General features: G+C 43.4%; 1 protein-coding gene across 9 annotated transcripts in view; it reads left to right on the top strand.

Annotated features, from left to right (window-relative positions):
* The window catches only part of LOC114564881 (rho GTPase-activating protein 12), an 84,414-nt gene that overhangs the window by 9,797 nt on the left and 61,272 nt on the right, over positions 1–13,345 (top strand). For all 9 annotated transcript variants that reach the window (XM_028592537.1, XM_028592536.1, XM_028592535.1 and 6 more), the window contains exon 2: positions 652–1,408. In XM_028592537.1, the coding sequence (XP_028448338.1) occupies positions 716–1,408 (693 nt within the window). In that variant the 5' untranslated portion in view covers positions 652–715. The remainder of the gene's footprint in view (positions 1–651; positions 1,409–13,345) is intronic.

Genomic DNA, 13,345 nt, shown 5'->3' with positions numbered 1-13,345 from the left:
AGGAAACCAACATAATAGCAGTGGTTTCCCTATGTCTGTGTAAGACCTTGGTGCATGTATTTGCTGGGGGGTTTCGGCATCCTCCATCAAGAAAATGTTACGTTTTAAAAGAAAAACAAGAAAAGAAAAAAGCCGTTTCACATAATTTTAGACCACTTTTATTTCCATATCTGTGTCTAAAATTTTGGAAAAGCTAGAGCAGATAATACAAAAATAACGGTCAAAAAGCTTAAAGACAAAACTTGCCGAAGAAGTCCACTGGGGAATAGCAACAATCATTAGATGTGAGCAAAGTCATTTTAGTTAGTTGTGATGCTGCCATTGACTTTACATTCATTCGGCTCAGGTGGTGCTCAAATCCGCTTTGGGTGCTGCACCTAAGCCCTGTTATGATAGGGAAAACCCTGACTAGTAAGACATGGTTTTTTAATTATAATTGGGGAAATGTGGGAAGAGAAAGAATGACATATAACAAATGTCCTCATGGACTTTGAGGTTATATGCTAAATCTCTGTTGGGCCCAAGACACCGCTTTTTAAAGCCCAGGTATTACATATATCATGACTGTGGATCATAAAATGAAAACTAGAGATGTATTTAAATGGAAAATTATCAGATACTTACTTTAGCTTCTTGTTGTTTTTCCCTCAGGAAGCCATGCTAGTCGACCTCTTCCTCTTGCGGTGAGCTGCGTGGGGGACAGTCGGGAGGCGTCATGGCGGAGCTGCCGATCGCCCCGGGCGAGGTCTACATCGAGGTGGAGTACGACTACGAGTACAAGGCCAAGGACCGCTTCATCACCATCCACCAGGGGGAGTGCTACATGCTGGTCAAGAAGACCAACGAGGACTGGTGGCAGGTGAAGAAGGAGGAGGGGACCAAGGCTTTCTACGTGCCCGCGCAGTATGTCCGCGAAGTTCGCAAAGCCCTCATGCCCCCCCCCAAACACACCCCGCATCCTCCCGCTGCCGCTGGCAACACGGCTCCGCCGAGTGGGGGGGCACTCTGGGTAAAGCCAGCCAATCTGGAGCTGGGGCTCAAGAACCGCTCCACCGAGAACCTTAACCGACACGAGTCCAGCTATCGGCGCTCCCCCTCGGCGCACACGGCCTCGTCTGGCCACTTCAGCCCCCCCAGTCAGCGCAGGAACAGCACCCACCACCAGCGCCCCGGCAGTCCCACCGACCACAGCCGGCCTCGTCCTGTCGTCCTGGTCCCCGGCGGAGCCCTCCAGCCTCCTCAAAAAGGAGGCACTCTACCGCGCACCCGGGCGCGATCCCCGGACATGGTCCGCGCCCCGCTGGACGTGGACGGCACCCACCATTGTGACTCCGCGGGCGAGGAGAGACGCACCAACGACTCTGAGTCAGGAGACGAGCTGAGCGGCAGCTCCACTGAACATCTCCAGGTACAGTCGTACACAGTCAAAAGAATGGTTTGTGCTGTTGAATGCTTATATACATGTGAGGTTGTAGAAGACAAGTGCGGGGGGATGGGGGCTAAAAGAATATGCCACCGTTTGTTGAAATAGTTCTTATCAAGGTCTAACCTGGCTGTAGATAGGTGGGCCAATGCATTTTTTTATCTCCGTGCAAGTAATTAGGTGTTTTTTTTTGTCTTTTGTTGGCTCACTTTTACTCACAACATGCTAACCTGGCAGAAAAATTACGAATCCCACTATGGCCACGCCAAGACCCGCCCTACGAAGCAGCTCGATTGGTTGGGGTTAGGCATTTCACCTCGAGTGGTTAAGGTTAGGGTTAGGGGATTGGTCAGGGGATAGGACCTGTACATGTAAGCATGGACGCCTGGCCAATAGTAGTGTGTGAACGCTATTGAAGGGCGGGTCTTGGCGTGGCCATAGTGGGATTCTTAATATCGCAACCTGGCAACATAGGATTCCATTCACTACGGTAAGCTAACTAGCGGCGGCGCTACCGGTGTTGCACCGGACTAAAACGATGCATGCACAAAAAAATGCGTTAGCCAGCAATACTTGTGACTTTATGGTTGGACTGACACAAAGAGTTATGCTGGACGTTTGGCCTCTTTTATACACTATACTTGGCATTCATTGTGGCTCTGAGACCCAGTTTAAAATCCGGGACCAATCCAGAATCGCTGTTAATTTAGTTTAAACAATGGTCAAAGGCTTTTTAAAAATAACACAACCCAACAAACATCACCTCACAGCCATCATGGGAGTCGATAGTCTGGCGCACATATGGAGCCACCTGCAGTCTGCTCAGTCTGCAGCTGAACAAAAGCCAGAGAGAAAATAGAAACCGGGTCTGGGTGGTGCTGCCACTGGCTGTAGACCTGTATAGAAAGGAAGTGATTGTAGTGTAAGTTGGGTTAAAGTTACACATAGTGCTTTTACAGTTTGTGGAACTTTGACCTGAACACTAATATGTTTATGAATATCAATTCTGCCACAGTGTCACATCCAGTACAGTACCATAGCAAACAGGAGTAGTCATCAAGCACAAGTAGTGCTTTGCCAAGTTATTCGTGATGGATTTGTAGCAGCTTTTGCATCCTTATTTTTCTCTCCTTTGGGTGTTTGTCTGTGAGTCTATGTTGCACCAGGTCAGGGACACTCTGCCTGCTCTAGTCCACTTTCAAAGAGCCGGTGTGCCGCTCTTTCCACTGTTAGGCTTCCTTCACTTTTTCAAGTGATAGAACAATATAACCATAATTCCAATAAAATTCAGAGCCTTCCTTAAGAGTTGAACCTCTTGAACCCTTTTCTTTGCACCATTATTACATTTACAGTTACAGTTAAAAATGCACATTTGTACGCAGTTTTGGCATATACAAAATAATACATTTTTATGAAACCCTTATCTGGGGTGACCTCTGAAATAGAAAATAAAATAAATACAAATATTGCATTCAGTCAGTGCTATGAAACTACTCACCTTACAGTGCATTCAAAACATTAACTGTAGGTTTACCTGTCACTGACAAAAAGGATTTAGCTTCAGATCCACGAAATGACTCTCGACAGTCTTGCCTGTAAGTTAGTTATTGTGTCACACCAAGTTTTGGTCACCCCAGCACTCTGTCAACTTTCAGAAGAACTGATTCCGGAGCGCTGCATCGCACGGTGACGTAGCCACTGACTCAGTATGCTGTGTTGTTAAAGGTTATCTAAAAGTGAGCATATACAATTTCAAAGTCCCTACTTTCTCTGTAAAGCCGCAGAGTCCACAATGGAGTTCCTTCCTTCCCTCGGCCCCTCTGCGTGCCATTTAAATGGCAGGAGGAAAAGGTCAAAGTAGTCTAGCTTGTTCTGGTAATCTAGACAACCAGTCCAGCTTTGTCTGAACGTAAACACTCGGTGTGATTTTGATCTGCTAGTGCAAATACCACACATGCAAAATCTCTGCCTTTTGGTCACAAGGCTCCCTTGTTTTTCTTTTTTTTTAACCTTTCTCCCTCAGATACTTTTTTCAATATTGGGCAAAACACTTTTATATCATGGAACAGAAAGCATTTATTTTTTATTTTAGTTGTTAAAATGAGATATCTGAGGCCTGTACTACGAAGCAAGATTTGGACGAGGTACCTTCAGGTTCAACCCAGAGTTTTGTACATCACGAAGGTGGATCACTTGTTACCGGGTTCAATCGCCGTGGTAACTTATACTGAACACCTAGCCTGCTCGTTTTTACATATTTTTTATTTGCTCTCACGATCGCTTCCCACTGCCAGGGTTGCAACTGCAATAATAGGCTAAAGCAACGACGGTTTATGGAAAGCACAAGTGTAATTATGGTCAGATCTTGGTCCTGACTGATGAGGAAGTGATATTGATAAGAGTTGTGATTTATGCATCTACAGCGTCTGCTATAGTTTTACCAGTTTTCCTGGTTTCCAGGAAGCAGCGACTGTATTGTGTTTTCCCCGTAAAACTGTCTGTGTTCTTCATATTTATGTAGAATTATAGTTTGCTCTTCTCATGTAAAATATGCGGCTCTGGTAGATGTTTGCTATGATGGTTGATTGAACTAGTTGTTAACCAGCGTCGGGACACAGGTTACGTGGGACCGTGGTTGTTGGGTTAGGTGAAGCCGGGTAACTGATAGAAATCCAGGCCATGTTGATCTTGATTTGTAGTACAGGCCTCAGGACACTGTTCCAAATCCGTGTCATGGCAGTGTCTTCTGCATAAAGACTGCAAGAAATCGCACCAACATTGCTAATGCTTTATGTGATGTTGGCAACAAAGTAGACCACAAACTTATCATGTTTCTAGATGTTAAAAAAAATTATGTCAATATTACAACCTTCTGTCGACACAGGAGTAAATAAAACAACCAAGATATGGTTTTAATTTTTTAAGTGACCCTGGTGTAACGGCAGTGTTTCCTTTTTTGGATTTATTTTTTTTTAGCAGTGGGGACAGGTCTTCCAATTCATATTATATTACACTGACTCACTTTACCATTTTAATGTTTCCAGATGTATAACATCAGGATAGTGAGCTGACAGAACTGACATGTTGAACGTTGTCCAATTAGAGCGGACCCACCGCGGTGACATTTTTGGTGGAGCTGTTCGTTTAATAGTCGTCTCGGAAGAAAGCAAACGTTTTGACAATAAACGCCATTAATGCAACAGTATGTGGAGTTAAACTGGGCCCAATAACCTCTGAATAGTTCTACTTGTTGTTAAATTGCAATGTGAGCAGCAGCGGTGCATTATGTCGGCAGGATCATTTAAAAGGCAACCACGACTACATTGTGCGTCTGCCCTATTTCTGATACCGTGGTGGCAGACATTTTGCCATGGCGGGCCACCACTACAGAATCAACATAGAGGAAACACTGAACGGTGATAATGCAGTTTGAATTGTGTTAATTGGAAAGTAACGATCCACCTCGGGCAGTATTTTCCTCTATCAGGTCATGTGACTGTGTGTATTGTCAGCACCCTGCTGTTCATCAAGTGATTGATTGCTGTTTGATCATGTGGATACACTCATGTGAGTCACAAGTGGTGATGTCCAAGTGTCCCAGTTTCAGTGCGATGCAGGTTTGTTTTTCCTCTGTCCTGGCAGCATGCTGACAGCTCAGATGTGAGTCAGGACTTCCTAAAAGGAATGCAAACCCCGCCCCTCCCCTATCTCTGCTCTCCTATTTTCTCTTCTCATGTCTTTCATTTCCTGCGGCGTCATATTATAAAGGGAATAGGAAATAAAAGTTTGACTTTTAAAGCAGCGGAAGGATGACTGAACTAGGGCTGCACAATTATTCACAATTTTATCAAAATCGCAAAATGGACTAGTGCAACATCAAAATTGCAGGGGGTGCACAATATTTGTTAAAGGCAAAATATGTGGTGCTGCAGAGACTTCCCGGCCTACATATCCTATGCTACGGACTAAAGAAAAAATCTCTCCTCGCAAAAAAAAAAATCACACTATCATCATTTTAATTGTTTTTATTTTAAAAAATTTCAATGAAACTGAGAATAATGATACAAAAATGATAATTTCCTCCAATATTGTGAATCATATCATCAGTCAAAATGGCTTTTGGCTATTTTCCTCATATGGTGCAACCCTAGTCAGAACATAAAACCTTTTTAAAGCAGTTTAAATGCAGTAAGTACAGATCGGTGAGTTTCCGGCTGCCAGGCCTTGTTCCTCGTTGCGAGCTCATGCAGCTCCTTCTGATAAGCTCCTCTCTTAGAGGCAGTAATGAGTGCGTCTGGAGAGCAGCTCTTTCCCAGGCTCTTATCTGCCACTCTGGACCCGACACCGGGGCCCTCTTTGTCTCTACTTTTGTGGCTAGTCACCTTTCAACAGCCGCTGCTGTGTCATTATTCCTTTGCACTGTTTTCGGTAGTTAGATTTGTGGGGCTGTGATTATATCGTCCATTTGACATTGCAGACAGCCGAGTTGCTTTTTAATGAAGTTTGGAAATGGTGCGTGTCTTTTTTTGTGGCCAAAATATGACCAATATCCCAAGATGGGCAGTCATCCAATATCTCAGACACTGCTTGACTGAATAGTTATGATATCTAAGGGACTGACTTTTTTTTTTTATTTATTTTTTTTAAAGTTATTTCCACTATCTAAAGGCCCGGTCACACCAGAATTTAAAACCGGGAAATTTCAGGAAAAAATCATTTTAAATGGAATTGCCATCAGTGGATTTGCTTGTGTGGGTGAAGTAAATTCCCCCTTTTTTTTGAAAGACACACAGATGAACTTTGCAGTGCCACTTTCTGGTGTAACCAGGCCTTATATTGAAAGATCTTTCTTTTTTACTTACAGTGCATTCAAGGCATTACAGGGATCACAAAGGTCAGCCGTTAATGCAGACTCAACACTTCCTATTGCTTCATCACAGTGAAACCCTTCCAGTAAACAGAATCCATAATAAGATCTTTTGTGAAGTAGCTACAGCACGTGTGTCAAACTGAAGGCCCGTGGGCCGAATCTGGCCCCTCGCAGATTTTGATCCAGCCATCATATCAATTTAGGTTCACGATACATTTTGGCCCACGTACTTTTTGTCGCTTTTTCCAAAGTTTTTGGCATTTTTTCCGACGTTTTTGTCACAAGTTTTTGGGTGCTTTTTTACGATGTATGAGGGACGTTTTTAGGGCTTTATGTCGACCAAACTGTAAATGAGAAGACTATATGAGACATGCAATAAAACAGTCCAAGATATTTTACTTTTTTGATGAAATAAAAGCATCTCAATAAACTCTACATCTCTGGCCCTTGATTCTTATTTTCCAGTGTGGCCCTTTAGTGAAGTTGAGTTTGACCCTCCTGAGCTACAGGAAGGGTTTAGTTGGAGTCTTTGCTGGTAGTTCAGTGTACATTTGGTTTACATTTCAGCAGTTAACCTCCACACATAAATAATATTTTCCCCATACCATTTTCCCCACCTCCTACCCCTTTTGGTACCACCCACTGCATTCAAAGCAGAACGTGACTATAAAGTAATAGAAGAAATGGTGCAGTCATGTTCGAAAAACGGCACAGAGCTGTCACAACATGAGTATTGAGTTTCCTCTGACAGCCATCGATCCTTAGTTGGAAAACGTTGAAGTTACCAACTGAGATATGACTTGATACTTTCATGCATACGGTGCGTGTTAAAGCCCCTGGCCGCGGTGGATTGGACACTGTATCCACCGAAGCAGATGTTTCCCTCTGGCCACTGATAATGGCTGCCAAGGTCTCAGTGTGCTTTAATTTGCCGCTTGGCTGCACCGCCTCATCCATTCTGCTTTTCATCACTCGCTCTTCCTCCAGGATCATAATAATCTAGCAGCACTTGTGAGAAACACTGAGCATGCTATAGACTATGAGCTCTAACCTCACAAAATAGTTATTGTCAAATCCTGGCTGCTCAACCCTGACTGTTTTTCCCCTGTCGTGTGAAGGCATACCTTACTACCTGGTGTAGTAGATACTGAGAAATGTAGTCCTAGCTTTAGCTTAAAGTGTTCATATTATGCTTTTTGGCTTTTTCCCTTACCTTTATTGTGTTCTATATCTTTTTTTGTGCATGTTATAGGTTTACAAAGTGAAAAAGCCCAAAGTTCCCCCACCAAAAGGGACTTACCATCTCCAACAGAAAACACTGTTCACAAACTGCTCCAAACAGCTCTATTGTAGTCCAGCCTTTACTTCAGAGACAAACGTGGTCACTTTGGAACACGTTATAATGCTCATCTAGCTGCTAGCATGGTACGCCCTCATACTCTGCTCCTGACTGGCTAGTAGTCCTTACCTAGGTACTGTCAGGGCACGCCCTCATACTCTGCTTCTGACTGGCTAGTAGTCCTTACCTAGGTACTGTCAGGGCACTCCCTCATACTCTGCTTCTGACTGGCTAGTAGTCCTTACCTAGGTACTGTCAGTGCACGCCCTCATACTCTGCTTCTGACTGGCTAGTAGTCCTTACCTAGGTACTGTCAGGGCCCTCATACTCTGCTTCTGACTGGCTAGTAGTCCTTTCCTAGGTACGGCTAGCCACTGTATGGCTGAACATATGACGGGAGCACTAGGTTAACATTGTGTGTGTAAAAAAATAAAAAATAAATAGAGTTTGCGGTCTATCCGAAAAGGCAACAACAAGAAAAAGTTCAGATAAATGTAAAACACGTTTCTTTACCGTGTCCTTTTAGTAACATCAGCCTCATACATAGACTGATTACATCATTTAACACAAGTTAACTTTTTTTTTTTTTTGACTGAATTGGCCCCTTAGCAGTTTGGTACCTTGACTCACCATATAGTTGCACCCGTTTACCCACCACTCCCTCATGATTAACGTTAGGCTGTTATGCTGCAAACACTGTCTGTCTCTGTATGTTTCCAGTACGTCTTACATTTAGAAACTCTTATTAAAGGCCTCAAAAGTCGGTAATCAAGAACCAAAATCATCTCAAAGAAGTCCATAAATCAGTTAGGGTAGACTGTTTTCAGCTTCTGCTTGTCTTACTTTTACTTTTGATAAGTATCAGGCACTTATCCCCTCTCTGTACACCCCCCCCTTGATAGTCACAGTCACTAACACCCACTCCACCCTGCAGACTCCCATGGTACACATGACAGCTGTAATCAACTAAAATCGTCTTAATGACTCTTAGCGGGACGATTGATTGGAGGAAACACTTCCCGATTTCTCTGATTACCCGGTGCATGTCACAGGATGTTGAGTTGGCAAGTGGGCTGTATGTCTTCACACTGTCACACCTTTCTGTGCTTTTTGTGATTGAACACACCCACCCATGCACATTAATATACGTCTGTAGCACATCAAATAAGTCATTCATTAATTCATCCAGTCATTCATTCCCCCCCACCACATACACACACGTACGCACCCATTTCTGTTCAGTTGTCCAAAGAGACACACACACACACACACACACACACACACACACACACACACACACACACACACACACACACACACACACACACACACACACACACACACACAGTCTGAGGGATCTGTTAATAGGAGCCAGACCATCTGCACTGCTGTTAATTCTCTTTCTCTGCCTTATTAAAAAAGTCTTATTATATCACATGTTGGCAGGGAGCATCGGAACTCCCTGCAGGGTTATTAAAATGCTAAATCATCTTCTCTTTCGGGGGGGTCTCCAAAGTTTTTATGCTGAGGACCCCCAAATGGGAACATAATAAACAATTTGCTCCAATTTGGGAAAGAATTTGAATCAACCATTGATTAATTGCAATATCTTTTTTTTGTTGCCTCGGGTTCCCATTGGTACAGTTTACACATTCTTCCTCTACCGTTGACTACTGAACAGCTTCACTGCAGTTCTCAAATACCTTGCTCAAGGGCACTTTGATGCTAACTGTTGACAGAAGGGGAGGAACATTGAAATGAAAGCCCTTTTTTTCCCAGACTTCACTGTTCTAGCTATCATCCCAGCTTTTCTGTTACAGTATGTTGTGTTTTTGATAACCTCAGCCTTCTGTTTCTATGCTTTCTGTCCCCTCTTATCTTCCTCCGTCATGTTTTCTGACAGATTGTTTGTGGATTACAACTAGTGACCTTCTGTCACAAAGCCACTTCTCCCACATCTGGGTCACCAGATGACTCTCAGCACAATGACATGCTGTGTTTATTAGGGCTGCAGCTAATGATTTTGGCTCTTTATTAGTCATCTGCAGAGTATTTTTCTTGGTTAACCGATTGATTGTTTGGTTTAATGTCCGAAAACTGTGAACATTTTCCCAGAGCCCAATGTGACATCTTCAGTCATCTTATTTTGGGTGAAAAACTGTCCCAAGAAAGTACATGGACTAACCTATACAACAACACAACTCAGAAGCTGAAACCAGTACATTTTAATGCATATTTGCTTGATTTAGTTTCCAATAGATTTCCTGTCGATTGATAGTTTGAGCTCTAATTAGGCCTGCACAATTCGGGGAAATATCAGTCCTTCCAGAAAAATGTGGAGTTTTTTTTGTGATTGTTGCAGGCAAAAATCCTTGATTAAGTGGCACGTTTTCTTAAAAAATGTGATGGAATATTTGGGATATTTATGCGATGAAATTGCGGGAACTTGCAAAACCTGCAGTTTGATGAAAAAGAGGAAAAAAAGTGATTCCTCCCAACACCTGCTTTTCGATGATGTTCACTTCATAACGTCACTTCATAACGTTCCCATGGCAACAGGGGGAAATGGCTGCTCATTTTTCAACTTTCTGCTAAGATATACAGTATGTGACTTTTTTGCAACAAAAATGCGGAGATTATGAAATCATACAAGCCCTGCATATTTTGCGTGGAAATCGGCAATTTGTGCGGCGTATTTGAAAGAATGCGGTCCCCGCATAAATATGCGGACTTTGGCTGATTATGCATTGAATTATGCAATCGCATAATTGCGTTTTTCTGGAGGGACTGAAATATATGAACCACGATTTCTTTAGCTTAGAAGTGATATCACGATTCTCTGCCATGAAAACAATACAAATTGGCAGTACCAGTTTTGGCACCTATAGCACATTGTGCATCACCACAAGACTGTAAACATACACTCCCCTAAAGGATTATTAGGAACACCATACTGATACCATGTTTGACCCTATCCTATCAATATGGGCCAACATTTCTAAAGAATGCTTCCAGCACCTTGTTGAAGCAATGACACAAAGAATTAAGGCAGTTCTGAAGGTGAAAGGGGTCCCCCCCCCACACCACTACACCCCCACCACCACCAGCAGCCTGCCCAGTGGTAACAAGGCATGACCGATCCATGTTCTCATTCTGTTCATGCCAAATTCTGACTCTACCATCTGAATGTCTCAACAGAAATTGAGACTCATCAGAACAGGCAACATTTTTACAGTCTTCAACTGTCCAATTTTGGTGAGCTCGTGCAAATTGTAGCCTTATTTTCCTATTTTTAGTGGAGATGAGTGGTACCCGGGGGGGTCTTCTGCGGGTGTAGCCCATCAGCCTCAAGGTTGTGCGTGTTGTGGCTTCACAAATGCTTTGCTGAATACCTCGGTTGTATCGAATCACTTGGCCCATTCTCCTCTGAGCTCTAGCATCAACAAGGCATTTTCGCCCCCCAGGACTGCAGCATACTGGATGTTTTTTTTTCCTTTTTCAGATCATTCTTTGTAAACCCTAGAAATGGTTGTGGTTGAGAATCCCAGTAACTGAGCAGACTGGGAAATACTCAGACCAGCCCGTCTGGCACCAACAACCACGCCACGCTCAAAGTAGCTTACATCACCTTTCTTTTCCATTCTGACATTCAGTTTGAAGTTCAGGAGATTGTCTCGACCTGGACCACACCCCTAAATGCATTGAAGCAGCTGCCATGTGATTGGTTGATTAGATAATTGCATTATTGAGAAATTTAACAGGTGTTCCTAATCATCCTTTAGGTGAGTGTAGAGGCTTCAATGAATAAAGAAAATAGTACATACTGGCCATTTAAGTACAGTAGGCTACCAGAAATGGTGACATATAACCCATTGAAATAAATATGGCCCTGATACAGGCTCAATCAGAACTCCTTCTTTACATAATTAAAACATGTCAATGTCAAATGGTTTCAATAAATTAATTGAAGGAGAAAAACAATTTAAAAAAAAACAATAAAAAAAATAGAAGATTTTAATAGAATTAAATCGGGAACAGGGGTGAATCGAGGTGATGATTTATTGTGCAGGCCTAGCTCTAATGTTTGTTGCCTTAGTCGTGTCTTGAAATGCACCGGTATTGATTAATGAAGACAAAATCTCACGTGCGGTTCTTGTTTCTGTTGTGGATTCTGTTTTTTTTTCAGGGAATTTGAGCCTCAAAATGACTTCCTGCTGTGACGTTTGAAGCTCACAGATGTCTCATTTCAGGAAAAACAGCTGGTCATTTGGGATTAAGGTGGAAAGTCTCCGTGGGAGTACTGTGGACCGTGGTGGTGTCAGTTTGCCAATGTTATGATGCCAGAGGGCTTTATAGTACTGTTGTGTACTGTTCTCAACCTGACACACACACACACACACACACACACACACACACACACACACACACACACACACACAGAGCTTCAGGCGGTCTGGCAGCCTGGCAGTGTGTTTGGCTCTTGTGTAACAGAGCAGGGGTAAGGCCACGTTTGACAACCTCACTTTGAGTCTCTCTTTCTCTCTCACTCCTTTTCCGTTTGCCTTAATTTCAAATTTCACCTGCTCCTCTTCCAGCCCTGGGCCACCTGTCCTGCACTAAAGTCAGTTTTAAACAGAGGGGCTCCATAAAAAGGCAAATACTGCAAAATAATACGTATTGTGAGCCATGGGTCGGCAATATAGATAAAATCTTCGATCCCGGTATAAGCATTTATATATGGCAATACCCATATATTCCATAATGGAGTGCTATTCTTGCAATTTAGTTGAGAACCACTACGTAGATAATTTGTGTGTGTGTGTGTGTGTGTGTGTGTGTGTGTGTGTGTGTGTGTGTGTGTGTGTGTGTGTGTGTGTGTGTGTGTGTGTGTGTGTGTGTGTGTGTGTGTGTGTGTGTGTGTGTGTGTGTGTGTGTGTGTGTGTGTCAGGGGGCACAATGTTCCTCACTTTTTGAGCTTTTCTTAATCCCTCTGGGAGCTTCAATTGGATATCACACACACACTTCTGCTGGGGCATTTTGTGTTGTGTGTGGCATTATGGTGGGACAGGTCAAGCTGTGTGAGTGTGTGTATGTGGCAGCTCAGGGAGAGCTAGCATCACTGAGCTCTCTCTCTCTGTCTCTCTCTCTCTGTTTATGTAAGAACGTGTAAGTGAATACGAGTCAGTGTGCGCGTTTTAGTGTGTGTGTGTGTCAGGCCACAGACATTATCTGCTCCGCCACAGTGCTTTGTCAGTCAGGCAGAGAGTTATTGAACAGACAGAGACTGCTGTGTTTTTGCTGCATCATCAGTGTCCTCGTCCGCACCGCCAGCTCCACGACTTGTTCCTCTGCAGCGGCGACTCTGCTACGGCACAGCATGTACCCAGACCAGAGCGAGACGGTAGGAGCACTTCTTTATCTGTGCATGTGTGTACCGCAGGGACACGCGAAAAAATACAGAACCGGTCAACTCCAGATGCCTCGAACTCGGTGTGTTCGTACAGCTGTGGTGAGCGTTTGTTTTGCCTCGTCAGCACATCCCTACCTATGGATTGTGTCAAGAGTAATGTACTGCATAGTGACTCACGCTCATTCTAAAGCTTTCTGGGTTGTAGGAAGCACACCGATTCACACAAGCCAGCTGGCATTTTGTTTTTTGTTTGTTGCACTCTGAGAGAATAATCTTTAAATGAAGGGCTGTCTCTTTTTAAAT

This window comes from Perca flavescens, chromosome 12 (assembly GCF_004354835.1).
Source record: "Perca flavescens isolate YP-PL-M2 chromosome 12, PFLA_1.0, whole genome shotgun sequence".
Taxonomy (NCBI): Eukaryota; Metazoa; Chordata; class Actinopteri; order Perciformes; family Percidae; genus Perca; species Perca flavescens.
Note: the sequence above shows the minus strand (reverse complement) of the source record. Positions and strands in the feature narration are given on the sequence as shown.